This window comes from Pholcus phalangioides, unplaced genomic scaffold (assembly GCF_987345545.1).
Source record: "Pholcus phalangioides strain wild (caught in Gottingen) unplaced genomic scaffold, Ppha-v1.0 ptg000024l_1, whole genome shotgun sequence".
Taxonomy (NCBI): Eukaryota; Metazoa; Arthropoda; class Arachnida; order Araneae; family Pholcidae; genus Pholcus; species Pholcus phalangioides.
Window position 1 is genome coordinate 19,377,581 of NW_028301616.1, and position 25,052 is coordinate 19,402,632.

Genomic DNA, 25,052 nt, shown 5'->3' on the forward strand with positions numbered 1-25,052 from the left:
TTCACAACAGAGGCGCTGACATGAAGAAATTAACATTGGGTGGGGAGAGAGCGCTGAAAGTTGCTGGCCGTCCCCTATATACGGGGATGAAATGAAGCACATACGCAGGAAACAGAGGACGCACTGCATTGTTCTTCTAAAAACTATTGGGGGGGGGGGCTCAACCACCTTACAAAATTTTTTGGGCTCAAATATCCTCCACTCCTAGGTTCCGGTGCCTTTGAGGGGAATCAAATAAATAATAGTAAAATAAAATTAACACACAAAAAAAAAGAAAATAAGAAATGAATGGAAAATTTCAAAGCCCCCTGAGCCGGGTACCATTGCATTCTAATACTAGGAATATGAAATTTCCTCCTTATAAATCAGGGATTCTCAAACTATCTACGTTAGCAGCACTCTTATATAGAAATTTTAAATACGGTATTTCAATAAATGTTGAAGAGAGGTTAAAAGGTGAAATTTGCGTCCCCCCCCCCTCTGGTCCGGCACCCTAGACATTCGACCCCTCCCCCCCAGCCCTGTTTCCAGTACTCCAACACTTAGGTAGCCAGGGCCGGAACTGGGGAAGAAGGCAGTTTTCACAGGCGGAATTCTTGTGGGGACTGCTAATTCTGGGGGGGGGGGGGTGGAAGACGAGAAATATCGTTTCGATCGTTTTTTTTTAGTGGGGAGAGGGTGAAAAAATTACATACTCTTCCCTCCCTCCACGACTAAAATGATCCTGTCGCCGTTGGACAGATCTTTCGCGAGGACCCCGATTTTTCACAGGGAAGTGCTTGGACCTGTCGTAAGCGTAACTTGTATTAAGTCGTATGTTAAGTGCATTAAGTCGTAACTTATATTACCTGTCGTAACTTGTTTTAAGCCAATGGGATCGAGACTCCCCCCCCCCCCCTCTTATTAATTTCGGAGAGCTGGCTCAATCTTCCCCTCTCCCCCCCCCCAAAAAAATCGCATGGATACGTTTTCCACACCTAGACTCGGAATAATCACGTCACGTCAGTACAGTGAGTTTGGGCCTTTATACGAAGCTGTGACATGTAAAAAAAAAAGTGGCGATTTTTCCACAAACACTTTTTTCCGGCCATTTTACAGGATGCGACCTCTATTTATCGGAAAATACTGTAATTTTTTCTATGTTCCATTGCAAATTAAATTGGGGAATTTTTCCAAAAAGGATGTAGTATTTCTTACTTATGTTATTCGAAAAATTGTGTTTATTTCAAAATGAAGAATTATTCTCAAGGTTTTAATAGGGTTCCTCCTTTCCCGATCAATTCTTTTTTACGGACGAATTTCTATTTGTCCAGCCGGTGACCGCAAAGAGGGGGTTTTACATGCCCTGTTTACGTTCGCAGCACTGTTAGAAATTTTAAATATCTTGCGGCATCACAGTCGATCTCAAGGAGGTATTTCGATGCTTCCCCCCCCCTTTCCCGACAATAAAATGATCTTCACTCCTAGTTACAGCCCGTCTGTGGCATCTAGTGGCGTGTTTCCCGGGGGGGGGGGCACTCAGCGAGCTATAAGCACGGCCATGGACTCCCACATACTGGAGAAGGGCTTCTAGCCTGGGAGCTTTGACGGACTTTTTATTCCATGTATTTTTTTTTTTTCCATGATAAAGGGGCCGCACCTTCTGCAGCTGACAAAGAGCATTTCAATAGGGTTCAGTTTCGGCTGCTTCAATGCAGGTTTACTGAATACAATCACCATTTCCTAATTAGAAGGACGGGGAGTGTATAGCGTGTCGCTTATGTGGGGAATATGTCACCTGGAGGCATCCGTCCATATGGGGACCCCCCTTCTGATCCTGAAAACTACATTCTTCTTGACGCCGCCGGTCAAGGCTTTAAAAGCTTTTGTGCTTAATGGATGGCCATCCGTGAAGGACGCCGACATAGATGATCCTAATTGGAATATAAAGAAATTACGGTGGTGAAGAAAAATCTAGACGAGGTTTGCGATTCTGCAAAATAAGAATAGCTGTGTTTGGAGCCACTTGAAGTAAACTCCTTGTTTTTCCCCTGAAAAAAAAAACCCCACAAATGTTGAGATAGACAGTTCCACAGTATTTTATGGTTTGTGTGGACCACATTCGGTTGTGCACGTACATTATAACCTTCTGTTAGTAAAACATGTTGTATTACAAGAAAACGGAAAAGTTCCTCGTGATTCCGCACAGTTTCCTGACAGAAAAAGTAAGCAATATTAAATATAGCTACACATTTTTGATAAATTCATGCATTTTAAACATTTTCTTTAATGATAATTTATTCAGAATCTTCAAAAACAATCTAGATTTTGCAGCCCTCTAATACTTATAATCAATAAAGCGTAGTATAAAATACTTTTTTTTCTGTTAGACATATCAATAAATTAATAAAACTTACCATGTTTTATTTTTTTCAATCATATTTAAAATTTGTTTAAGAAAAATTTAAACTCCATTTGGCTTGCATACTTGTAAAAGTGACAATATTTGAATCGAGTTTTTAATAAGAAATTTATGCAACTAAAAAAATTATTATTTTTCTAATTTAAAACCTGATATATGACTCAATATATGAGAGCAAAATAAATCTTAAATAAGTGACATGTAATTTGATTTTGGGGGAAATATACACTGTATCATAAAATATAAATAAATACAGGGCTCGATAAAAATCATTAAAAAATCTAGGCACCAGCCAAATTTTGTAAGAGCCAAGCATGGTTTTTTCACGAGAGAAGTATCTTAAATAATCTTTTTTCAACCTTTCTGGGAATTGATGACCCCTTCCCAGGGCCGCAACTAGATACTTTGTCACCTGGGGCAATTCGGAATTTCGGCGTCCCTTGCATGTAGAAGAAGCAGTTAAAGGGTGAATTCGACTCACATTCTGGTCCAGCGTCCGGAGCACCAGACCTACCTGCTTTCTCTAGTTGTGGCTCTGCTCCTTTCCATGTTGGAAGACAATTATGAAATCGGAAAATTTTGAGCCATCACTAGATTCTGATTTAGCAATCACATATACAAAATTTTAGGCGCGAATACAGATTTTCCAGTCACCATGGTGACCTGGCACTTGGGGTTTGTCCAACCCTGGAATAAATAAAGATGCATATACTGTTCTGAATATATTTTTTGTATATAGTCATTTTCATGACCCCGCCCAGGGGATTTCGGGATTCATGAGATCTGGGGGAATCCTGGGAGGATATACTCAGATTTACGGCATGACTAGATCTGAATAAATTGCCTATGGCGATAGACCGGAGTTGTGCTCGTTTCAATGAGAGAGAGAGAATGAAAGTATATTTTTACTTGGACCGTGATCAAACTAGAATGGGGCTCAAGGGCAAAGGCTACGCCCCCAACAATCAAATAAATTTTTGTTAATTAAATGCTTTTGGGAAATTGGCACCAACTCAAAAATTCTCTGAAAGAAATTCCGTGTCCCCCCCCCCCCCAATAGATTGGTTTTCTTGGGTACGCTCATGCTCAGGGGTAGTCCCATTCCAAGGGCGTAGCGAAGAGGAAGACTTGGGTGTCTGGTCCCCTCGTCCGAAATGTGAGAAAATGACCGAAAAAAGGGGAAAAAGATGACCAAATCTATTGTTCTGTCACTTTGGTCCCCCCTGCCGAACGAAATTTCTGGCTACGCCCTTGTCCCATTCACTTTGATAACAATACATTAAATGATTGTTATACAGTCGAATATCCTGTTATAACGAACTCCAAGAAACCGGAGAAAACACTTCATTATAAAGAAATTTCAGATTGTTTGCATTGTTCCTATGTATACTTATTAGAGGGATTAGAAAACCATTCGTTAAAACGATATTTTCGCTGTAACGGTATTCGTTAAAACGGGATTCGCCTGTAATTAGAGCCCGAATTTTCCACTTAAAAAAAATGGCTAAATATGAACTAAAACTGAGAAAATATGTGCTAAAAGAACAAATAACCAAGCAAAAAACGCAAATGCTTTTTTAAATGCATCTTTTCTATTTATCTCGATGCATATTCATTTGCAAAAACATTCTCATGCAAATGATTTCTACATGTATTTTATTTAAGAATTTCTAGTTATTAGTACTGTAGCTGCTCACTAATAGAAAGAAAAAGTTGCTCGAAAAAGAAGCAAACTACACGTGCACACAAGTAACAAAACATGAATAATGTCAAAAATGGGCGGATTTTTCTCCTGAGATTTTACTTCTTTTTACTTGAAAAAAAAGAAATGACAAGCAAATAAAGCACCCGGGCTTCGGGTATGGTCCATGTAGCTAGAAGGTCCTTGGAGTTGAGCAACCAAACTATTTGAAAATGTCGAATTTCCGATTCGATAGACGATGTTGCCTGATCCATAAATCCATGGAAGTGAGCATGAATGTAATAAGTTCAGACTTTTAATTGTTCAGTTGGTCATCTAAACCGCTTTGATGATACGAAATTCTATGGAAAACGTCTTATACTCTTAGAGAATCAACTGATTTGAGATCAAAAATCAATTTCACATGACTAGAGTTCCGTTCAATCGTTAATATTAGAACGAAATGATCTCAAAGACGTCCCAATCACAGAGTAATAATACTATAGAGTGCGCGCGAGGGGTTACAATGTGAAGCAAAGATCCGGAGTCACGTGATTCCGGTCGAAAGGCTGGTCAGGGAATCTCGCTGGCAATGCTTTCCTTATGGCTGTTCGTATGACGATCTCCAAGTGCTGTCTTATTTTTCATTAGAATGGTCACCACGTGTGCAGCTTTCGGATGTTCTGAACGGTTTAGGAAAGGAGGAACATTATCCTTTCACAAAGGAATACTTTTTTGCTTATTCCCCTTCTTATAAATTAAAAATTGGAATATTAAATTGACGATGCAATGGATTTCTGACGTAATCTCAGTTTCTAACGACTCCATTTTGGATTTAATTCAATTAAAGTTCCAAGTTTTGGTAAAATTCAAATGGCATGAATCATTATTAAATGTTTTAATAGAATTTTTGGCAATAAATGATTGAAATTGTGAGTTTTATGAAGTTTTAACTGAAATATACGTCTCCGCAAGATTTGGCGAGATTTGGCGAGCTAGTGAGTTCATTCGAGTTTTGCTCAACTTGGAAGAAAATATGCTTTTCAGATGGAGAAATTTATGAAAAATATTCTATTTAAATAGAATGTGAGGAAAACTTCCCCCCCCCTCTAGACAATTGCAGTTTTGCATAAAAATGCATAACAACCTCTAAAAATAATAGTATTTTTACCCCTCTTCGTAACGGTTATGTTTGCATATGCTGATAAATACAGCAAAAGCCAACATGAACTAAGCCGATGAAAAAAAATCTCTCTCTATCTTCGCATTTATTATTAATTTAATTTTTATGGCGAAATATGTGTAGTGCACGCATCTCATACGGACAGAACTAAGTTGTTGAAATAAAGTGATATTTCAGCATGGATTTTTTCCATATTCATTAAACTTACTAACTTCATTTTGAGAATTATTCGATTCATTCGTAAAAAGTGATAAATGCTACGAAATTCATCAAACTTACTAAAAATATTGGTAATTATGCATATATTTACCAACTATTATACATAATTTCTGAAGATAACGCGCACTACGGATTTATCAAATTTACAGTAACATAAACATTATATATTTGTTGTATACAATATTTTGTTTCCTGTGTGTGTATAGATATTTAGAAAGCTATTAAAAACTGTGCCAAAAAAATTTATTTCATGAAATTTATACTGTTTATATTCACTTCCTTCAAATATTATATATTCAATTAAAATTTAAAAACCCATGTGTTAAGAAATTATTAAGAATTATCACTTAATGGAAAATAAATAAATTCCGTTTTCCAATATTTGTTTATTTTATAGAATTTATTTTTTCAAATCTGATACTCCCTAAATATTTCACATAAAAATGAGTGAAATTCATTGAAAAAATGAAGGAAAGTTTTCATCAACTTGATCGAATTGAGTCAAATTTCGTTACAGCAACATCCTAGCTTCTGCGAAAACGCGCCAAATGTAATAGCGCAGAACCTGTTCTTTCCCCGACAATACTGCTCATCTTTTCTTCACGTTCGACAAGTTTTATGAATAGCGTGCGCGGTCTATTTATATCTTAAGTCTATGGTCCCAATGCAGATAAAGCAGCAATTTTCAATAATTTTATGTCCTTACAGAGCGAAACGTGAAAATTCGTTTATAATGAGAACTACGTTACAGCGAGAACTTTTCTTGTGGTTGTGAGCTGTTGTTATAACGAACTTTTATTGTATTATGAGCAATATTAATTTGAAAAATTACAAAAATTTAATTAATCTTCCGCACAACTTGAAAATTTGCACTTATTCTGAAAATTCTTCAATTACATACATTTATATACACATTAATGCTAAAAAGAGGTTAATTTATATAAATGCAACAAACAGGACTAATCATAACAAATTTATAAATAGTGCAAAAAAAAAAAAAGAATAAATCAAAATTAAAAAGGTCAATTTCCCGTGACCTTTCATTAAATTAAGTTGTATAATAACCAAGAATGGCCACTGAAGCTGTGCTTTCCAAAGTGTGAAATATCGACCCCTGGGGGAAGGGGTCGATGCAATTGTCCAAAGGGTCGATAGAAGCTATGGGTTTAGTATAGGATCCTATGGGTGGGCTTGAGTTGGGAGAAATGAGAAAGAAATTTTTTTTAAAGAAGAGCTATGGAACACAAAAAGTTTGGGAGACTTTTCACTGAAGCAGCGGTTCTCAACCGGTGCTCCGTGTACACTTCCCGGGGGCTCCGCACCCACTCGAAGAAAATAAATCAGTAAATTCGATAAATGAATATAAGGAGAGCGTACGGGGCTCCACCATAGAAATTTTACGCCGAATAGAGGCGACCACTGATGCATATTTGTGTTTGAGTACAGGTGATCATTTGTGGAGATTTTACTGTATTTAGGAAAATGTAATGGAACCCTTTGTATATATCTCCCTATTACGTTTCTGACCTTACTTATTTGTACGAGGTTTTGCTTCAGTTGCTATACATTTCTATACATTATCCCTGTATACAGGGCCTAATTTCTTCATGGGCAAATGAAGCCTTTATAACTTTGAGCCCCCGAAATTCAAACAACATACATTCACTGACCAATTAACATCTTTGACTCTTGTCGCAAGAGCCTCCTAATTCCTGCTTTACCCAGGGCCCTGCCTGTATACACTTCAATTAATCGACGTTTTCACTTCGATTCGAACTCCCAAGTCTTTGGAAAACACCTTTTCTATCAATCGAATCACATAATTTTTCAATTGGTGAAAACGTGTCACTGAAATACAGTGTTTTACAGTTTTCAAAAACCCATCATGAAGAAACTTTGTAAGCGGAAAAACTAAGCGGGATCGACTGTAGTTTCTCATGCATATTTTTTACTGAAAAAGTAATAAAATTTAAAATGATTGACTGGTTCAATCAGGGCTGCAACTAGATGCTTGGTTACCCGGGGCAAGCGCGCATTTTGACGCCCCCCTTGTAATGTTGAAGGAGAGGTTTTAGAATGAAATTTGCACCCCATCCGGTCTAGCGCCCGGGACACGAGACCCGCCTGCTCCTCCCTAGTTGTGGCCCTGTGTTCCATGGCTTTTGACAGGTACTGAAATAATTATTGAACGGGCTACGGTATGCTGATAGCCAGGGCTGTAACTGGGATTTTTGTCGCCCCCACATTCGATAATTTTGTAACGGTGTTCTCTGTCAAGTAAAGGACGTTTTACATAACGTTTAAATAACGCTTTTTTTTCTGTTAAATCTTGAAATGAATACCGTAAAATTGCTTGAGACTTTAGCAACAATAATGTTATGATAGTATTATAAGTATATTTCTTCTCAAGCATAAGATTTTGAATCAAAACGACAGATTTTCACAAAATTTTTTTTCGGAAACGTCTGTAAAAAAAAAGTGGGGGGGAGGGTAATTTTCGGAAAAAGTTCGTTTTTCAGTACTGCTTTCGCATTTATACGACGCGTCGTATAAACGAGGTTCCACTAGAGCCTGAGCCCCCCCAACATTTTCAATAAGTTTACGCCTATGGTCCAGAGTTGGAAGGAGTTCCAAGGAGAAAAATAACTGAAGACTTTTTTTTTTTATTCTGAAATTATATTATTTTTTCTATTTTATAATTAGTTCTGAATTTTTTTTTTTGTTTAGTTACTGATTGAAATTGATTGATTCTGAGATTAATTTCAATCTGAAATCACTTTAAATGATCTTGTAATTATTTATTTCGGTAATTCTGAAATTATTTTCTTTCCCAGTACATTATATGCATTTTGAGATCATATTTCTTTCAATAATTATGCAATTATTGATTATGAAATAATTTCCATCAGACAATATAAAAATATATTTCTCTCATTGATTTATAAGTTTTTTCTTTCACTAATTCGGAAATTATTATCTTCAAAAATTCTAAAATTATTTATTTCAGTAATTTTGAATTTTCATCGATTTGTTCTAGAATTATTTCTTTCATAAATTCTGAAATTACCTTTTCCATTGATTCCGAAATTACATATTTCTTTAATTAAATTCTCTGCAATAAATCCTTTTTCAATGTTTTCAACCATTTTCTGAAAATGATCGGTGTGCTACGACAAAAATTTCCAAAGCCCAAATGTCGAAGATCCCCGGTATAACGGAAAGGCTAATACAGTACAACAGTTTGTGTTTGTCAAATCTTTTTACTCTAAAAACAATAGTTTTTCTCTCCTCGTCATTTCTGATCACTTTATAACAGTAATTAGGGGTCATTCAAGTATTACGTCATCATCGAGGGGGGGGGGGGTTTCGGATCTGCTGACTTTTGATGACGAGGGGGGTTTGAAGGTTGCTTACGTCATCAACCACCCCTTCTTGAAGATATGAAATATTCTAAGCTGCTGACGAAATTTTACTGGGGAGGGGGGGGGTTAGTGTTTTGCTGACAACGGGGGGGGGGACTGAAAATCTGCTTACGTTATACTTGAATGGCCCTTTACTCGGAAGATCCTCCATTGCGATTGAGGGGCCGTTCAAGCATTACGTCATCATCGATGGGGGGGGGGGGGTTTCCGATTTGCTGACTTTTGATGACAAGGGGGGTTTGGATAATGCTTACGTCATCAACCACCTTTCATGAAAATTAATTTTTAAAGTTAGGATTCAGAGGGGCAGAGCTGATGACGAAAGAGAAGAGCTTTTTGTTAAATCAGTAAAATTAAGCGTAAGATTAAAATTTAAAATATAAAAAGGAAAAATATGTGAAAAATTTATAGAGGATGACGCATATAGCCGTGGAAAGAGAAACTATAGTTAAGCAAAGAGGAAACTAGCCAAGCTACTACTAGAAAGTAGTCAAGGAGCCAACGCTCCGGCAACCTTCATTGCGACCAATCAGGGCGCAGAATCTTTACTCTCGAACCTGTAGATGCGGTGAACTTGGGGCAACAGAGCATGGGTTTCCGCATCAAGCTCCATGGTTTCCGCTCAACCACGTAAACAAACACACACATAAGCGACGTAAATAATCAAGGTTAAACCAAAACACATCCGAGTATGTAGGTATCAATCATTTCATCCGTAACGAAGGAAATATGATAAAAATGAGTTTAATGATTAGAGCTTCAACAGCTGTTGTTTTTTCTCATATGATTATTATGCGATAACTCCGCTATTAGATGAATTTGCATTCCTCCCACCACCACCATCATCATTAGCGTGAGAGGTTTCACAGGTACGTGAAGGAATAAATATCTCTCGATATATCCTATTTGCATAGAAAATTTCACTCTTAAAATTAATTAATTTTATGAATTAAATTGAATGTTCGTGGAAACATATCACTGTGATTTTGATGTGGGAAACTAATTAATTTAATCATGACGTTTGAGCAGGGCCGCAACTTGTGGGAAGAGCAGGTGGTGCTTGTGCCCTGGGCCAGAGGGGACGCAAATTTTATCCTGAAACCTCTCCTTCAACATTACAAGGGGGCGTCAAAATGCGCACTTGCCCCAGGTGACCAAGCATCTAGTTGCGGCCCTGCGTTTTAGTCAGAAGCATATTTACAGTGGCTGGGGCTATAGGCAAAAAGTTCGAAAGGGCGGCAAATGTGAGGGATGAGTGGTCAAGAAAATTGAAATGCGGTAAAAAAAATGAATCCTCCTCTGTCTTGAGCAGAGCCCGCAACTAGATGCTTGGTCAGGTGAGCTGGGGCAAGTATGCATTTTGGTACCCCCTTGTAATGATGGAGAAGATGAATGTTGAAATTGCCACCCCCCCAGTTGCGGTCCTGGTCTTGAGCTCGCGGGACATGGTTACTAAAATGAGTGTGTACAGGCATGCGAGTGATCAGAGGAGTGACCTAGAGAGTATGCAAGCACGTGAGCAACCAGGTCAGTGAGTGCCTAAAAGAGTAAACTAGAGTGTTCACAAGTATGTGAGTGACCAAAACTGTGTAAGCATGGAAGAGAGCAGGGAGTGGGAGCATGGGGGACTCCTAGGGAGTGTGTGTGTGTGTAACCTGAAGTGTTTGCAAAAATGTGAGTGACATGGGGATGTGTGAGCATGGGATAGACCTGGAGAGTTTGCAAGCATGGCAGCATCCAAAAAAGTGTTCCAGAGAGTGTAAGCATAGGAATAACCCAGAGCAGAGGTAGCTTCAACCTTTTTCTAGTTGCGAGCACTGCCTGTCCCCATCATCGAAAGAAGATCACCCTTACATCCAGTTTGACATACAAATGCATGAAAAATCAGGAATTTTAATCCTTGAGTGCAACTTGTATAAGGTGTTTAACCAGGACATTGATTAATTGATCACGATCATGAAATCTGACATGAGCATTAAGCACTCTGGGTGCACTTGAAAATACCTGATCTAAAGAGTTTGCAAAGTGATATTCTGGGGGCCCCAACTATAGTTGGAAATATTGATTAAATATACAGTTGATCCTGCTTATAACATTCATGCTTGTAATGTTTTCCCGCTTAGTGAAACTTATTTTCATGGTCTCAACTCTAAGTAATTCACATGAAGATATTCATTTAAAGTGTTTTCCCGTGTGCAATGTTCTTTCGTGATGGTTTTTTGAGAAACTTTATGCACTGGGATAAGCGGGATCCACTGTAGATGAATTCCTATGCTTTCTCTCAAAAATCATAGCACTACATCTCATTATCATGAGGTTGCCCCTATGAGCACTTGAGGCACCCGGGTGCGCCCATGCATTAAAACATTGCTAAATTTAAATACATGGATGACACAAAATTTTCTGATTTCATGGCAGTGCACATTTTAACATAGGAAGTGGATATATTAGATGCCAGAAAAGTAAAAAACAAAATATCATTTATTACAATTTTTCCTTGAGTGAAAACCATATTTGTCTGTTAACTCTGAAATGGCATGGTGGGTCATTTTGACCCCACGCATTACTCAACATGCCACTCCCTTGAGAAAGAAATGCATCCGGTGCTCCTGTTATCAGTACCTTTCAAGAAGGTTGTTTATATGTTCTTGACAAATTTTTATGAGGTTTTTCTATTTTTTCTTTCCGTTATTTCATTTGTCAAAGTTTTGATGGAGTCAAAATGACCCCACCTCACCATTAGCTTTAGACATTTTTGTCTGACGGCCAGAGCGTTGAGATTGAAATGTTGTCTCGGAAAAGTGCCGGTTTTCTCCATTACGGTTTCAAAATAATGGAGAAACGTTGGATATCCAAGGTGAGCATGAGGATAGTACTCTTAGTAAATTGTATTCAAGATCTGCGTGATCAATGCGTCATGGTATTGCTTGCAAGCATTGTTTCCAACTTAGAATAAGACTAATTTTGGTACTTGTGAAAATATAGTAAATTTTATTTTTTGAGTATATTTTAATCATATCTTCGTTTTTTAATCATGAAAATTGAGTTCAAAAAATTTAATATATAATTTTTAAAAATTCAAAAGTCATATATCCCTCCATTTTTTTCGAATGTGTGTCTTCTTTCAAATTACAGAAATTTGAAAAATTATTTAGTGAACTAATTGATGGATGAGCAAAATCATGTAAAAAAAACCCATTGCTTTCATGAAAATTTCTTTTGTTGATTTTTAAGATTCATTAATACTTGCTGGGGTCAAAATGACCCCACGATGCCAGTTACACAGAATTTTCACAACGCCAGTTAAGGTTTAAGGAATTCTTCTGACACCTAAATTTTAATTGATATGTCAAGCCAGGCCCATCATTTGGGGGGGGGGGGGGTCAGGGGGCAATTTCCCCCTCGCTTTAAAGAATACAATAGGAATGGAAAACAAGGTGAAATATATATATATACACGCACACATATATTGAGTACATATTCTTTGTCCCCCCTCGGGAAAAGTCGAAATAATTCCGTCATATTAAATACCAAAAAAACGGATGCATTTTATTATTTTTGATTGTTTAAAATTTCTCGTAATGACTTCGTTAATGTTTATATTTTGTTTAATTTTCTTGCTCTTTTTATTGATAACATAAGAAGCAAGAGGAAGAAACTTATTTCCTGCCGTTATAGCCTGAACCCTTTTGGGCCATGTGAGTAAGGATTTCCTGTCTAATTAATTAGCCTTCTCTCTGTTCAAGAACTGCATTAATTGCTATCGTTTCTATGGTGCTATCAACAACCCTTAACTTTTTCATAAATCGTTTCACATTTGCTCTGCTTAAGGTTTTTTTTAATTTTCTTTACTGACTCTATCATTGCTTCTTGGGGACATTGCTCTTTTTGCTTTCAAGATATTTCAAACATATAATTCACTGCTCTTAAATCTGCAAGTTTATGGTTGCAACAGTGTAATATTCGCTGTTTTTTAGATTCGTTTTGTTCGTTTTTCAATGTTTTTTTTTTTCTCATTCTTCATCTTCCTTTAGTTTTTAGCTGGCAAAATGTCCGAACCGTTATTATTAGGTGCTATCATCATTTCTGTTATGTTAAGGTAGGAAAATGCTTTCATATATAACGTATAATTACATAAATACATTCAATTGGACCAATAAACTATAGCCGCAGTTCATCTAAGATTTAACATTCTGATTATTGTGATCTCGATTTGTGATATTTGATTTCAGCATCAATCTTTTTTTTTATTTTTGTTCTCTTTTATTAGTGAAATTTTGGTTCATAAGCTTAATTCGTTCTGCAAACGTGCTTGTTACCTGAATTGCTCTATATCGAATCAAACTTTCCCCATAGGGAATAACGGAAACTTGGATAACTTATTCCATTATTCATTCATGTGAAAATTAATAATAAAAACCAAATTTGATCAATAATAGAACACAACAATAGTGTAGTAAATAATACACACACAATTACAATAATGTTATAAATAAACATACATGTGTGTAATATGATAAGGTTTAAAAATTACAAGATATACAGAAGACTGGATGTTGTGAAGATATTTATTATTTGAGATGTTAATTTTTTAAGGAAGGAAAAAACTCATCTCTGCCTCTACCGGGAGTCGAACCCGGGTCCCTCGATTGCCGGACGAGTGCTCTGACCACTAAGCTACAGAGGAGATAGAGATTTTCCTTCACTAGAGCGTATATATGCCGAACGGAACCGTTCTCAAATAATAAATATCTTCACAACATCCAGTCTTCTGTATATCTTGTATTAACAAGTGGAGAGCGACATTCATGTCATATTTAAAAATTAACTTGATCTAAATGACATGAGGTTGGACTATTGTTTAGGACAACTTACAGACTCACTGTTACCTTGTAAACTTTTGCTTTTTGCACACTTTGAAAAAGAACCTATCTAGTGATACTTGAGTTTTCCTCCTTTTTAGGATTCCTCTGAAATTGGTTACTACAGCTTTAATTGATTGGTTTGTTTCTACAAAATTTTGCACAGATTCCCACATTCTACACGCTTCTCTAATCTCATTGGAAGTGAGGGGATTTCTCCTTACTTCTCTCTTCCTCAAATGAGATACCCTCCATAAGCTCTTGTGCAATAGAAATCCATCAGTTAAGTATATAATACAGTCAATTCATGGCCATGTTCTTCCGCTAGTTCTTGAATGTCACTCTCATGCATCTCCAGTCCCATGATCTTCCGTCTTCCCCCAAGGACGCAATCTTTTTGAAAAATAGTGGTTCCTATTCATGAGCTAGCCCATCAAAGTCATGTTCAGTAATGTAATAAACCCACCGTTTCCTCTAAGCAGAATTTAAAAAAATCTTCAAGTCCACATACGCGTGATTACAATGCCAGCATATAGTTTAATATTGTAAAAAATCATGCTTGCACAACATGTGTTAATTTTTCAAGTGAGGCACATTTACCGGAGACCATAGAGAAGAATATTAACTACAATTCCACGGTACGTGTGTGGATGAAAGCGAAAAACCATCAGCTCAGTTGTGATAACGTGAAACTAAATAAATAAAGCGAAAAATTTTTCTTTGTGATGCAAATCATCTCTCATTAACTGAGTCAAAATCTGTTTACAATTTTTGCTCATTGTGCAAATTGCTCATTAACCAAATCACTCGTTAACTGCTACGTCACTGTCTGTGTATAAATAATTGATCTTACAAAAACAAGTTTGTGATATGACTTTTTTTTTGTCATGTGAATCATTTCTTGAGGTTGTATCAGGGCTTGACTAATCTAAAAAACAACTAGACTCCAGTTAAATTCAACCAGGAACAACTATAATTTCCACATTTAGAAACGCTTTATAGAAACAAAAATTTACTGTATCAATCAGGGCCAGTATCAATTTTAGCAACCCCCCCCCCCCCCTCCTCCTTAATTTTTAACAAAAAAAGAGCAAACTTTGTGCTCTTTATTGTCCAATGCCCTAAGTCCCACCTCACTCTCCCTTAGTTGCAAGAAGAAAAGGTCCAAAATAATGTTTTTCTGGGCTTTAGCGGGACGTGGAGGCATCTTTTCATGTTAGTAGACAGACCAAAATTATTTCTGAAACTTTGTGGTGTTCTCACACATTAATTTAGTGATGACACACGGAAAATTCTAGGTGCCAATACCAATTTTTTAGTCATAAAGGTGTACCCAGAATCATATACAGCAGGAACCTTCAACCATTGACCCAGTGTGCACCGCATTGGAAATTTCAATGAAGTCTGCTGGCCAGTAATCTATACTAAACACTCAAATGTTACCAAAGAGCTCTGCAGGCCACAAGGGGTCCCACAGGTCATGTGTTAAAGACCCCAGACATGCAGGCGTGATTTGCAATACACAGTCAATGCTAATTCACAGTTTACAGTGGCCTGGAAAGTCAGTGAAATAAAAAATGGTCGGGGGAAAATGTTAAATATATGACAAAGTCAGGGAAATTTGAAAATATTTGATAAAAGACAAGAAAAAATTCTGTGAAAGGAAAAAAATTTGAAATTTGGAAGGTCAAGATTTGGAATTATATTTATTTCTTCCTGAGTTTTAGTCAGGGAAATGATCAAGTAGATTTTGCTGGGAACCCTGTAATTTTAGTACCCAGTAGAAGTACCAGCATAGTACAACACTCATAAGAGGGAGGCTGACAGGGGTGTCAGCCTAGTGGGGGGGGGGAGGGGGCTGGATATCCTTCTTATTTATATACAAGTGTGTCTTGTGGGCCCTAATTCAGCCTTTATCTCATCAACCATTCATCGTAGAAGTATAGTTACAATTTAGAAAATGCTCAAAATATGTTCAGAAATCAGTCTGTAACAGTTTTGAGAGTGAAAATACAGTGTATAACAAAATATAAAAATTAAATTTTTATACAGTCTTTTTGTCCTCTAACTTCCAAAAGTTGTTGCCCTGTCTCTTCTGAACGCAAAAAAAGTTACACATTTTAAGTGCAATAATTAGATGATAATTTGAGATATTTGAATTCAAACATTAGAGAAAAGTGGGAAAGAACAACAAACTGATGTAAAAGCTCATTTATGCCCTTCTTTCCCCTCTGTTTTTGTGGAATTATCTCGGCGAATATTGCATTTAGAAATGTGGTTTTTTTACCTCAGGAGAGACAGGGCAACAACTTTCTAATTGGAAGTTAGAAGACAGGATAATCGTATAAAAATTTTTTTTATTTTATAACGCACTGCATTTTCACTCTTGAAACTGGTACATAGTGATTCCTGAACACGTTTTCTGCATTTTTTTAGAATTATACCTCTACGACTGCTAAATTAAGGCTTACAGGATGCCTTGTATATAAATTTTTTTCTAACTATCAATTTACTCAGATCAGGATAGTCTGAGGTGCTTTAGACCAATGACTCACTGTTGGCAGGATTTTTATGTAGATTTTGATTTCTGACTTGATTCTGGGAGTGCTCCAGCCCGTGGTGAAAACAATATGGGTGCTTCAGCAGGTTTATAACTAAGATTTGTGCGTGCGTACATTATTTTGCAGCTTCCCCCTCCTTTGTGAAATTTAGTAATTTGATAAGTGTTTTCTTTTTTTATTCTTAAATTTCCCGCTCCCAGAAGTTTGTTGCTCATGACAGTTGTCCCCTTTGCACCTCTCTATTTCGAGCTCTGCTTGAGCACCATTGACTCCAATGCCACTCACCTAGATAATAATAAGTGGGAAGGGTCATATTATAGGATTAAGAGGAAAGGCTTGTCACAACAGGGAAAGAGAGGCACAAGAAAGAAATATTGTTGAATGAGGGCTCAAAAAGAAAAAATAGGAAGGTTCAGAAACGGTTGTGTTTTCATGTGTTCTGCCTGAAAGGACACTAACCCTACATTTTTTAAAGCTGGTTTCCAAAAACTTATTCAATGTGACTAATGAAAGCCATTTGATCATGATTCCCATCAGTTAAATGAGAAAAAAATTATGTTTTTAAAAATAAATAAAAGGATCTCTCAATGGTAAACGATGTAACTATGATAAAATGTTTTTCTTTTCTGAAAGACCTATTAAAGACACTGTTGTAAACAACCAATGAGAAAAGAAGAAATTCTAAGTTAATTACTGTAAGCTGTACTGTTAATATGAATAATTGTATTAATACTATAAGCAAAAGAGAGTGAAAACTGGTTGCTGCGGCCAAATAATTAAGCTATTTGATTTTAATTTATTTATTGGACTTTTTCCACCCTATATAGGATGGCTGCAATGAGGAAATGGACTACTCTAGCTGTTGGTGCAATCGGATTTTTTGGTGGAACATTCTATGAACGCTCAAAGATATTCTCGGACTTCAGCGTTGCAGCATCCACAAACATAGTGCCTGCAATTAACGAAGAGGATGTTGTACCTATGGAGATCGAGGAGGCTGAAGCGGACAGAGCATCTGAAATCATGAAATTTGGCTATCCTGGAACAGACAATATCGATGTGAGAAAAAACTTTGTTGTATCTTACGACAAAAGGAACAGGATCGCGAATTGGGTGTGTGAACATCTGACTAGGAACGGAGTGAAATATAATAAAAATGTGAACCGATCTCTGAGTAACTTTTTTGAGAATCAAGCCATCCACAAGTATTTCAGGTCAACAAATAGTGATTATTGGAACAGCGGCTTTGACAGAGGACATCTTGCTGCTGCTGGGAATCACAGGAGTTCTCAACAGCTGATCGATGACACGTTTGTTCTAAGCAACATAGCACCGCAAGTAAGATCTTATGGAATCAAAAATATTGTATTAAACTTTTTTTTTAATCGTGAAGCAGACCTTAATGTTAGAAGAACTCTAGCTTGTTAATGCTTAATTTCTGAGCAGATATTTTGAAGAAAAAATAAATAAAGTGTGTAACACCTAAATCATAAAATAAAAAAGCTGGAAAGAATAATTTTCCAATAATTTTTATAATGAATTTGATTGAGACGATAAATACCAAGAGGCAACATCCGATCAAAACGATTAATGCCCAGGCCAGGAATTTATTCTGTCCCAGAATCATACAGGGAACATTGTAGCCATACATACAATGTAGCTTTAAACCGAGCTCAAAAACTGAGTTTATTAAAGAGCTCTGTCTTTTCTGATCCCCGTTCTTCCTCTAATCTAATTTAAAAGTCAACATGCAGAGATGAAGGCATTCTTTTTGTTCCGATTTCAACTGTACTAATTTTATGATCAGTTCACTTAATTTTTATTCTTAATATTTTTTAGGTTGGCAAAGGTTTCAATCGTGATGCCTGGAATAGACTAGAGCAATATGTCCGTGGCTTAACCAAAAAATATGCAAATGTGTATGTTTGCACTGGGCCTTTATACTTACCGAAGTAAGAAAATTATTGTTTAATTTTCTGGATTTTGTTCTGTTTGTCAAAAATTTAACTGTAAAAAGTTTTGGCTTTTGAAAATACACTACAAATGATATATATATACACACACACACACAAATATATGCGTACCTTTAGTACATGCTCTTTGCCCCCCCCGGAAAAAGTTGAAATGACGGCCCTGACATAAAAATGAATTTCCTCATTCTCATCAGAAATTTTAACTTCAATCGAACAACTTTCACTGTGGAACTCCAATAACTTGAATTTTTAATTTCTCAAGGTAATTTCAATCTTCCGTGCAATGCATTTTGTATACCTCCAAGGAATATGAATTGCTGGAAGCACTTTGAGACATCAAAGTTCACAGTTGCCTATCAAGTGATAATTGATATTACATGTAAGAGTTTAGACACTACATTTGTTGAATAACTTTCTATAAACCAGTTATTGGTCACCTATTGATCACCTTAATGCTTATTTCCATCGGCCAACTATGGGGCAATTTTTTCTTATAATTTTTCCTTAAAGTGTTCTACCACCATGAAATAGTCACAAAATGAAGAAAAGGTAGCAAAATAAAGTTGCAAATTGATCTTTGGATTTGCCCATGCTCAATTTTATTCAAGAAAATCATAGATATCCAGATATATTCCTGTTATTGTGCAGTGTAGGTTAGCTAAGATTAATTTGCCAATGCCAACAAATAATGTGTGCCAAGTCACCAAAATGACTTCACAAAAAAAAAACTAGTTTAAAACCACTAATATCACAAAAAACGAGTCCTGAATCACAAATGTCTCCCAATACATGTTGAATCACCAATTTTGCCAAATAATGTGTGCTAAATTGCTAAATATCACTTTGATTTTCCTAACTTTTTCTACCAATTTTTTTCTTGGTAGCTAAATTGCAAAAATTCAACTGGAATCACACCCATAAAATTGTAGGGGGGGGGGGGGATTAAATATTCACCCACCAGTTTCTCACTGCTGTTTGCAACACAAATAGCACCATCTATTGAGCACACTGATGTACCAAAGAACATTTAGAGGTTTTATGATTTCAAAATCGGTTTACCTCTTAACAACTTCTTTCCATTGGTGGCCCACAAACGCCAAATTTCATTGCTCAATACTTCTACTTCATTGACTGTAGCATAGTTGTTACCATTTATACATAGCAACTTGTTCATCATTTGCAATGTAACAATGGGCACCATGTGCGTGTGTGTTGGGTACCACTGCTATAAGAAAAGAGTCCAGCAAAGGTCAAGGAATAGTTATGAAAAGTCACCAAATTTTTCTTTCAGTATTGTATGTGATAGACATTCTGTGTTTAACATTTTTACTATAAAAATTCATGAAATATCTTTACAGTTGTGCTCAAAAGATTTATTAAACTCTCATAAAAGTAGTAAAATAATTTTTGGATGGATTTGGGGTGATGGCGTGTACAAAGACAGAATAGATGCTTGTAAATTCAAAACAAGCCTTTTAGAATTTTATAATCAACTTCTAATTATTTGAGATTCATCTTGCTTAACCCTCCCACTAGAAGGCGGACTTCATTTGAATCGTATTTCAAAGCAGAATAAATACACACAAACTTTTTTTGTATATCATGAAGATCTCAAGACTTATTCTGAGTCCAAGTAAATATCTCCTGATTCTAACTCAAAACTAACAATAGACCATGGTTTGACAAATCACAAAAAAAATCTAGGCACCAGAAAAACATTTTAGGAGCCAAAAAGAAAAATTTTTTTTTTAAGAAAAACATTCAAAATAATGTTTTGAGTATTAAATAATATTAAAATATTATTGAAATAATATTATTTTAAATATGTTTTAATAAACTTTTCCAGGACATAGCCAGGGGCCCCCCTTCCATGTTGATTGATGCACTGATATGAATTCCAAAAATTTTGTGTCGTCTTGATTCCAATTTAGTAACCACTTATAAAAAACTCTTTAGGCATCAATCCCAATTTTTTTTTAGTCATCATGGCCACCTGGTTCAGTCCTACAATAGACCTCATGAGATGAAACGGCCAGTCACCAAATGGCGATTTCAACTTGCATTCATTTGAAAGGCCAAAATCAGAATTACAGAGACAAGTTTCTGTAATCCAGTCTATGGAAATCACTCGGGGATTTTTCCCAGAAGTGATCAATTCAGAGGATTTTTTCCCAGAAGTGTGCTTTTTTTTCCTCCACTGATTGATAAATGTCACATTTCTGCCACTTGTTTACTCAATTTTGCAACCATAAAGTACCCAAATTTTTCATTGGAAGTGTTAATGGTGAATTTTGATTCTGATTTAATAAATTTGATTGAAATTTTGTTTTTTTGCGGACCAGGTTTGAATCTGATGGCAAAAAGTATGTCAAGTATCAAGTTGTAGGAAACAATAATGTTGCTGTCCCCACCCATTTCTATAAAGTCATACTTGGTGAAACCAGTGACGGCAAACTCGATCTAGAGACATACGTCATGCCAAATCAGGCTATTGCTGATGAAGTTCCAATCGCTAATTTCTTGGTGAGTTTTTAGTCTCTATATATATATATATATATATATCATGAAAACAAATAAACAACTTGTTGCAAAACATATTTTTAACACATTCTCCAAAAACCTATGTACATCTTGTAATATCACTTTTGTCCATAATAATATTTTTTTTATAAATTTCCATCAAAATACTCGTATGTTGGTGATGACAAAGTGGTGAACTCTCTCTACTCCCCACTCCTCTATTTTCTCCTAAGACACACAGAACATCTGAATCGAAGTTTACTTTTGTTTACAATGAACTTGGATGTTTCGTGTGAATGAAATGTTTTTCATAAATCGTTTTTTCCTCTTTAAATAAGCAAAACAGATAGATTTAATGATTCTTGAAAATCTATTTATGATACTCGATTTTACAAACCTCCAATTTAAGAATGAGCTGTTTTTTAAACTGGTTCTCTGTCCTGATGAGCATGCTATAAAGCTAATGTTAAAATCAGCTCTATGAACTCCCTATTTTATGAACTTCGTTTTTCTTCCGCTACCTTTTTTTTTGGTTATTTTATTTGTTCAGCTACTTCCAAGTTCATTAGAAACAAAAGTAAACTTCGATTCAGATGTTTTGTGTGTCTTAGGAGAGAATAGAAGAACGGGGCGGGGGGGGGGGCAGTACATATATAGAGAGAGAGAGAGAGAGTTCACCACTTTGTCATCACCAACATACGAGTATTTTGCAAACACATGCCAGGAAGAAGAGTGAGATTGTTGACAGGGTTAACCATGAATCAAAGATGAGTTGACAACTTAATTCTTTCTTTGTGCATTATGATCGGATATACTGGTAGTTCCAGAAATGTTATGATACATGAGGTTATTGATAGGCTATTTCTAAGTCAACAGTTGATTAAACTCTATTTCAGCCAACTGCTGTTTGCTTACTTTCCTCTTTGCAATGTCAACAAAATGGAAAAGATTGTTCTTGGTAGTGGATGAAAAAAAAAATATTTGAAAGAAATTAATGTGCGAACTCTTACAAAGACACAAATTGCCGAAAATTATAGGATTCAAAAAATCAGCAATAGATTTTAACAATGGCAAGTGGTTCCAGCGGCGTTCCACCACCCATCCTAAAAATATTGTAAAAACAAGATTCACATGAAATGTTATCTTGCATCAATTCTATGGAATTTTATATTTACCAAAATAATGCGATGAAGCAAAAAAAAAAATAAAGGTTGATGACTAAATATATTTTTTGATTCTCACATTTATTTTTTGTTTCTCCCATTCATAAACTTCCCATTTTATAAACCTGACTGGCTATAATACCCGGCGCTGCCCGGATTTTCTTCAATTGCTGGGAGGATTAAAAAAGTTACAAACCATTATAAAAGAATAAACTATTATATATAATACTTACAGCATATTAAAGAAGTGACAAACATGCACTTCAGATATGCATATGCCTTTACAATACACATATCTGAAGCGCATTGCTAGGGAACCAAAGTAACCATTCTGAAAGTGATTGCTTAGGCCTAAAAACCATTGTTGCCCGACAATTTTCTCTCTCTGCCCAGCTCTGAAAAACTTATAAAGTAGGCCTTCTTTCAAGTCTAGTCCCGTTTGGTATATATACAAAATTTGGTGACAATAGATATAAAATTGTAAATTTGTATAGAGAACATACACATGCTGAAAATCAATTTTATATATAGACTATCAAATTTGCACGGGTTCATAAAAGCGAACATCAGTTGTATTACTACCTGAGGAAACTGAGCTTTGGATTCAAATAAAATTACTGCAGAAAGGTCAAATAGATAGATGTTTGTGTTGAGTGTGGGCTTGATTGTTGAGCTAATAATACATTTGGCAGACACACGCAAAAAACTATCTTTTGGTTGTATAGGGGTTGCTGACACAATGCATGAGAATTTCACTGTCGCTCAATATCTTGTGTTCTGCATATTATTCTAACCCAAAAAATGAAACTGTGTTTCATCATTCACGCACAAAAAAAAACAAAAAACACCAATAGCCCTATATTACCATCTGCAACTACAGTAGAACCTTGATTATCTGGGCACAGACTAACTGGGGGAACTATTTTCTTATTCATGTTTTGTTGCTAATTTTTTGTTTTTTCATTTGATTGCATATATTTTGTGGTGATAATGGAAATAAACATTTCCATTTCGTGGAACTGGACGGACTTCATTCTTTTACAGAACCCCTCTCTCAGGGATTAAGTCCCACGTCAACATGTTGAAATGGCAACCCCATGCGCACACACACATAAGAACTGGATATTGCCCTGGGGCATTTGAAGATTTACAGTCAATTACAGGTGATGCCAGAAAAAGCTTCTCATACATAGGGGGAGGGGGTGCTGATCGAAATATATTGCTTATTTTTACTACTGAAAAATATGGCATAAGGATAGTGGAACTTTAGATGTGGTCACGTGACCATGACTCATAGGCTGAACCAACACTATTCCCTATTTGCTTCATCCTCATTGCACATTTTAGAACACTGCAGAATGGCTGACAGGAACAAGATAACCGTGTCGTTTTTTTTTTCTTTTTGGGTTATCCTTTTATGATCCCTTTCTCTACCTGCCTGGATAATTGAGGTTCTACCATCAGTGAAACCCAGTATATTTGTGTGGCTATGTAACTGTAGTTTGTAATTTTTTATTAGATTTTTTCGCATGGATATTATGAATATGTGCACTGGATAGTCATTTTAAATAGGTAAAATGCATACTTTTTTTTTTTTTTTTTTTAAATTTTTTTTTCACTTCTGGCAGTTTAACCGTGATCACCTTTCTCACCATTAGCTCAGATAATCAAATTTCTACTACATGTTCAATAGCCATGTACAAAATATTTTGATGTTAGTGGAGGAATGAGGAGTAAGAGTTTGTGCCAGTGGGACTAGCCAGTTTTGTTTTTTGTGCACAACTCCTTATTTTGCCACGAAGAAAAATTTGTTGGGTGGACAAGTGTCTTTCTACCGCTCTGACGACTTTGGTACAAGAAGGAAATTCCTTCAACTTTGTTTTCAATTATGTGTTGTGTCATCAAATAAATGATGTTTTCACTTGTAATAATTTTATAAGCATTTAATAGAAATTTTTTCCTTACTTTCAGGTGCCAATGCATAGCATTGAAAGATCTGCAGGACTGTTATTCTTTAACAAACTGACACCAAATAGTTTCAACTCTATAAATGGCAAAAGAACATCAGGATGATCTGTCTATTGAGAAATAATTTTGTATTCATGTCATTTTCATTCAATTTTATAGAAACTTTATCATTGTTTATAACTTAAATTTTTTTTTTTAATTTTGCATTATTTGAAAGAATAGAAGGCAGAACAAAATAATCTAAGGTCTACATAGTGCCTAACAGTTCATTGTATTTGATCGATACGGAGAATATATTGCTTGATTTAAAACTGATAGGGAATCTATTGAATATTTTTAAAATCTGGTCTGTATATAATGTATATTAATGTTTTCCACTGTTAAAAACTGCTTTTACAAAAGTTCAATGTGTCGTAATATTCATTGCATCCTTATTACATCTTTTTCTATGATCAATGGTTTCTTGACTATTAATGAGTGCTCAAATTATTTTGATGTGCCAAATCTTAAGTGACACATGAAAATAAGGTTTTTTTTGAATAAATTATTGAGAAATTGAATGTTATTCATGTCAATTTTTCCCTTATAATGGTTAGTAGCGCCATCTCGCAACAGAAGAATAAACTTTAAATTGATATGCAAAATTAAGTATTTCGCTAAGATTTAGAATTAACATTTTAAATTCATTGATTATTTTAAAATGCTTGAATGTCTATAAAGGTATCTATACCCAGATCGAGATGTGCATAACAGTAAAAATGAATAGAGGGGAGGTGGGAAGAGAAGTTACACATGAAAATTAAATTCAGTCTTCTAAAGCAGACTAATGTATTTTCTTTTGAGAATAGTGATGGCTTCACAATATGATAGTCCTGTCGATCTCTAACAGTGGTGATACTCTTTGAAGTTTGTTTTTCAATTTTAAAAGATTAATGTGAGCCAAGTTCAGATCTGGACCCAGAGCCAATATGTGAAAAAAATGGGCATGTCCCATAAAATACAGGACAACAGTGACTATTAACCCCTATACGATCTCATGTCAAGGTAGAATTAACATCAGGAAAAAAAGTACTCTATTTTATCACCCACCCAATTGCAG

At 35.7% G+C, this 25,052-nt stretch overlaps 1 protein-coding gene across 5 annotated transcripts; it reads left to right on the forward strand.

The window, feature by feature from the left end:
• The first annotated feature begins 9,366 nt into the window (after positions 1-9,366).
• Positions 9,367-24,513, forward strand: EndoG (endonuclease G, mitochondrial). 5 transcript variants are annotated; one of them, XM_089250572.1, is made up of 7 exons: positions 9,453-9,775; positions 12,549-12,604; positions 12,941-13,005; positions 17,157-17,667; positions 18,169-18,281; positions 20,645-20,825; positions 23,957-24,513. In XM_089250572.1, exons 3-7 carry the CDS (start codon positions 12,956-12,958, stop codon positions 24,056-24,058), a joined length of 957 nt encoding a protein of 318 aa, XP_089106698.1. In that variant the 5' UTR covers positions 9,453-9,775; positions 12,549-12,604; positions 12,941-12,955; the 3' UTR covers positions 24,059-24,513. The 5 variants fall into 5 exon arrangements, with proteins under 5 accessions (XP_089106701.1, XP_089106698.1, XP_089106702.1 ...); XM_089250573.1 differs by having other exon boundaries at positions 9,636-9,775; positions 12,552-12,604; XM_089250575.1 differs by lacking the exon at positions 12,941-13,005 and having other exon boundaries at positions 9,367-9,775.
• Positions 24,514-25,052: the final 539 nt, after the last annotated feature.

Coding starts and splice junctions, on each gene's coding strand:
- EndoG (XM_089250572.1), top strand. CDS start 12,956: ATGTCCGAACCGTTATTATTAGGTGCTATCATCATTTCTGTTATGTTA. Junction 17,668..18,168: donor TAAGCAACATAGCACCGCAA/GTAAGATCTTAT, acceptor AATATTTTTTAG/GTTGGCAAAGGTTTCAATCG. Junction 18,282..20,644: donor GGGCCTTTATACTTACCGAA/GTAAGAAAATTA, acceptor TTTGCGGACCAG/GTTTGAATCTGATGGCAAAA.